The 5,381-nt window shown below is 42.7% G+C and overlaps 1 protein-coding gene across 1 annotated transcript in view; it reads right to left on the reverse strand.

The window, feature by feature from the left end:
* Nucleotides 1-2,552, reverse strand: part of fstl1b (follistatin-like 1b) — a 587,712-nt gene extending 585,160 nt beyond the window's left edge. The window contains exon 1 of the mRNA XM_067993032.1: nucleotides 2,549-2,552. Coding sequence (XP_067849133.1) covers nucleotides 2,549-2,550 — 2 coding nt within the window. The 5' untranslated portion in view covers nucleotides 2,551-2,552. The remainder of the gene's footprint in view (nucleotides 1-2,548) is intronic.
* Nucleotides 2,553-5,381: the final 2,829 nt, after the last annotated feature.

Consider the following 5,381-nt stretch of genomic DNA (forward strand, 5'->3'; position numbering starts at 1 on the left):
ACGGAGGGATCCTCACACAGGGTCCTCGTCTGGAATGTAGAGATAAACTAGTGCCTGACAGACAAGTCACAGCAAGACTTTCAGCAAGCAAACAATAAACCTTTATATCAGCCTTATATTGTTTTATCTTTTATTTTGATTGTAGTGTACTTTATTAATAAATAATGAACACTGATGGATATTGTTTCTTTTTATTTTAATAGTGCTTATACAGGAGCTCATCAATGTACAGTTGATGGCATCAGTGTTATTTTAGTCAGTGTTTCTGACTAATAAATAAATCACAAACTAAATGTTGCGACAGGCTCAGATTTGGGATTATCATGTAACAAAAGCATTTCAATGTTGTTTTAAAAAGACTTGCTGTCTGTTTGATATGCATGTATATATATTATTAAAATTAACATTTAAAAAAAAGAATCTGCAGTAGCAAACAGTATAATTAATTTAACAATGTGAATGAAATTTACGACAGTATTTCTCATAAGTAAAAGAATACCTGAAACAATGCACTGCCACCACTTACCTTGAAGGGTTTTTTTCTTAACTGTGTGAGAACAGAAGTGTATAACCTCTCTTATGAATTCTAGCTCGGGATGAGCATTCAGCTGTTCATTGGTTTGGGCTCCAAAGCTCCTACATTTGGATGGTAATTTAATTTAGGAGTTTTCACTCCCCCTTATTGGAAAGTAAACATTTTCATAATTTCTCCTGGGATGGAAAAGATGCACAGAAAGGATATTTGGATAAGAATTGTGTTATGACACTCAGCATCAAACACAACAAATTAGTGGCCATTTAGTGTCTTAGTCACAGAATTTAATCTTCAATAATAATAGCTAAATCATGTCATGTGACCCACAAATCTATAACTTGAATGGAATTAAATTAAAGACAGTCTTAGCTTGCTTTCTATGATAAAATTAAATTTTAGTTTTCCAGATAATATTTAAAAACCATTGAAGTATTTCTGTAATGGAATCCCTTGTAAGTTCTGTTTTTTCTTGTGATATAGGTAGGTTCAGTAAGCTATGGGCAGAATTCTTCCCAGTTAGCTCCAGATAACCCTATAAGTCAATTGGCCACTGGGTAACTAGGTCCTATCAAACAAGTTGTGGAAAGCTTACTAGCACTCTAAGTTGGTAATCTGCACAGTTTTAGTTTGCCAAACTGAACCTAAAGCCCCGATTTTAACTCCTGATCAGTTTTTAGCGGTTGAGTTTTAGTGTCAGTTTAAAATCACCCATTGCAGCCAAAAACAGGCCTGGGGTATTTTAATTCCTGGGCTTCATTTTAATTTCTCCCTCCCTCGCCACTCTCAACAATGCCTTCACCGCCATCATATCTTTCATCACCCAGCACTAAGCCACAGTATACCACTTCTCATTCTCACTACAAACACACATTCACCTCTTCCTTACTCCATTCACAGCATCCACTAGAAGCATTGTCTTCTCACTTGCTAGCCTTTGCACAATCACCAACTTCTCTCATGGCTTGTTCTTCACTTCATACTCCACACACGTGCTTTCCAATCAACACCTCCCCATCCTGAATCCATTTGCTTCTTCTCAATCTCAGCATCGGCACAATAAGCAGCAGCCCCTCACACCTGCACTCTCCTTTGTAGGAGACACTTACTAACTCTCGTTCTCTCAGTCTACAGGTCAACACAATGGAGAGGAGTAAGACCTACTAGAGGACCTCATGGTGCTATCGAAGCTGGAGCAGCAAGTGCTGGAGATCCAGTGGCTCCTCCAGAGCTGTCAGATTATGACATTTTGAGGCTGAGGGCTTCTTTAAACAGGGCCTCTGACTATTACTTTCATCCCTTCATGAACCTCTGAGAAATGTACAAGCACGCAGCTTTACTATATCAAGTTGCATTGTGATGTCTCTCATTTGCTACTGTCCAACCTCTCAATGCCATCTAACTTTTGTCCCTTTTCTCTTTTCTCTAGGTCTTTCACAGCAGCTCGAGCCCCCCCCCCCCCCCACCGCCCCACCCCACCCTGCACAGAAGAAATGGCAGAGGAGGAAAATCCTTCTGAGGAAGCACAGTCATGCACTCCATCACTCCCAAGCACCGGCAAAGAGATTGAACTGGGTTAGAGAGTGAGTTAGAAGGATCTGCTGTGATGAAACACCCAGCACTAGTCAGCAGCAGCAGGTTCTTGTTGCAGGAACAGCCCAGAAGACAGCTCACCAGAGGACAAGGTCCCCTACCAGCTCTGCTGAGGAAGTCAGAGATGTGAACCATTAACGAGAAGTAAACTGCTTGCATTTGACCAAGCTTTTGGTCACCTGTCCTAATATTTCCTTATGTGGCTCGGTGTCAAATTTTGTTTTATAAGGCTCCTTTGAAGCACCTGAGGACATTTTACTACATTAAAGGCACTATATAAATGCAAGTTGTTGTTGATATAAGCAGTTATATCAGGTATTTGAAGCCTTGCCAAGAAGTTTCATTACTATGACTCAAAGTGTGGAGAAGTCCGCTTCCAGTCTTTGCAGTGTCACCTCTCACAGCACCAGCACTCTGCAGTCTATCTTGGAGAGTGTGGCCACCTCCAGGGATGCTACAACCGAGCCCTCACAATAGGAGTCACTGTTGTTTTGGTGGAAGCTCAAGCAGCTGCCATGCAGACTCTGGGCTCAAACCCGCGCTCTGCCTTGGAAGGCAGACGTTCACCTTGGACAGAAGATGGAGCAAATGGATAGCAGCCTTCAAGGCGTCACTCATCTTCTGCAGTCTACCCTCCTGCAGATCAGTCGAAGTGCTAAGCTCCATGGAAGTGGCAGTGATGCAGCAGTGTGGCACTTGTGCCCTCTCTCAGGACATCAGTATGTCTGCTTGCTTGATACCCCTTCAATCAGTACCAACCCTGGTGCCAGCTGAAGTGCTGCAGTCTGCAGTAGGCCCTTTCAGGCTCAAGCTCCCAGATGTCACTGGCCACAAGTATCTCAAGGGTCCCCGTAAAAGCAATAGCTCTCTTCTACCAGCTCTGCTGAAGCCACTGGGAGAGCACCTCGTAGGAATAATAGAATAAGTAAACACTCTTTTAGGATTTCCATTGGGGTTCCACAGGGCTCAGTACTAAGTCCCTTGTGTTTTGTGATATATATTAATGATTTGGACTTAAATGTAGGGTGCATAATTAAGAAGTTTGCAGATGATACAAAAATTGGCTGTTGATAGTGAGGAGGAAAGCTGTAGACTGCAGGAAGATATCAATGGACTGGTCAGGTGGGCAGAAAAGTGGCAAATAGAATTCAATCTGGAGAAGTAATGCATTTGGGGAGGGCAAACAAGGCAAGGGAGTACACAATAAATGGGAGGATACTGAAAGGTGTAGAGGAAGTGAGGGACCTTGAAGTGCATGTCCACAGATCCTTGAAGGTCGCAGGACAGATAGATAAGCTGGTTAAGAAGGCACATGGAATACTTTCCTTTATTAGCCGAGGCATAGAATATAAGAGCAGGAAGGTTATACTGGAACTGTATAAAACACTGGTTAGGCCACAGCTTGAGTACTGTGTACAGTTCTGGTCACCACATTACAGGAAGGATGTAATTGCACTAGAGAGGGTACAGAGGAGATTTACGAGGATGTTGCCAGGACTGGAGAATTTTAGCTATGAGGAAAGAATGGATAGGCTGGGGTTCTTTCTTTGGAACAGAGGAGGCTGAGGGGTGATTTAATTGAGGTGTATTATGAGGTGCCTAGATAGAGTGGATAGGAAGGACCTATTTCCCTTAGCAGAGAGGTCAATAACCAGGGGGCATAGATTTAAAGTGATTGGTAGAAGGATTAGAGGGGAGCTGAGGAAAAGTTTTATCACCCAGAGAATGGTTGGGGTCTGGAACTCACTGCCTGAAAGAGTGGTAGAGGCAGAAATCCTTAACTCATTTAAAAAGTACCTGGACATGCACCTGAAGTGCCATGACCTACAAGGCTACGGATCAAGCGCTGGAAAGTGGGATTAGGCTGGGTGGCTCATTTTTGGCTGGCACGGACACGATGGGCTGAATGGCCTCCTTCTGTGTTGTAAATTTTCTATGATTCTAAAAGCACTATGGGTCGATCTCTTGGGTGTTGCAGGATGTAGGCATCATGGCAGCTGTCAGCGAAACTGATGCAGACTCGCATTATTCTTCTGTGGTGATCATACACCAGTTGAACATTGATGGAGTGGAAGCTCTCCTTGTTGATGTAAGCTGCTGGCTTGTCTTCTGGTGTTCTGAAATCTACATGAATACAATCTATTATGCCCTGGATAAAAGAAGGAAAAGAAAGACTTGCATTTCTATAGCGCCTTTCACGACCTCAGGATGTCCCAAAGCGCTTTACAGCCAATTAATTACTTTTGAAGTGTAGTCACCGTTGTAATGTAGGAAACGCGGCAGCCAATTTGCGCACAGCAAGGTCCCACAAACAGTAATGTAAAAATGACCAGATAATCTGTTTTTAGTGATGTTGGTTGAGGGATAAATATTGGCCAGGACACTGGGGAGAATTCCCCTGCTCTTCATCCAAATAGTGCCATGGCATCTTTTACGTCCATCTGAGAGGGCAGACGAGGCCTCGGTTTAACGTCTCATCCAAAAGACGGCACCTCCATAGTGCACTGGAGTGTCAGCCTAGATTTTGTGCTCAAGTCACTGGAGTGGGATAAGAGTGAAGCAGGCCATTGCTGCAAATTTCAGAGCTCTATCATTCAGGCACGTACTGGACAATATTTGTCAATCATCTGCCAATAAGCTTTGCATTCTATACCTACAGGTGTGTCATCAAAGTACCACAGCCTAGCTTGTTTTACTCTCTGTCTAATGTCAGTATCAATGTTCAGTCTTGTTGATGGAGATTGAGATACGGTTGGGTTACACTATCTGGGCTTCTGTCAGCAGTGTCAGCATACCAGTGATAGCAGCAGCTGCTCACTTTCATCTCTTTCCAACCTATTGCAAAGATTACCTATAAATATAAAAAATATATAAGTAGATCCATAGAATATGAATGCAAAGAGATGCACCTAAAACCACTGGTAAGACAATGTCTGAAGTATTGTTATTAAATTTTCTCCATCGCACTTACAGGGAGGCAGTGCAAAGGATTCAGATGGGGCATAAGGGATGATCCTACATCATTGAAGTGTGAAGGGAAGCCAAGCAAGTGCCATCTGTTTTCATTGGCAAAAAAGACTGATGCATGTTTTTCAAATAGTGAAGGGAATTGATAGATTAACTGGTCATTCATCTTATTGCTGATTGTAAGATGTCACTGGTGCAGGATGGATGCTCTGTTTACCTATATAACAACAGTTGTGGCACTCCAAACATAATTGATTGTGTGAAGCACTTGAGATGTTTGACAATGTGA

The sequence above is a fragment of the Heptranchias perlo genome, chromosome 11, assembly GCF_035084215.1.
Source record: "Heptranchias perlo isolate sHepPer1 chromosome 11, sHepPer1.hap1, whole genome shotgun sequence".
Taxonomy (NCBI): Eukaryota; Metazoa; Chordata; class Chondrichthyes; order Hexanchiformes; family Hexanchidae; genus Heptranchias; species Heptranchias perlo.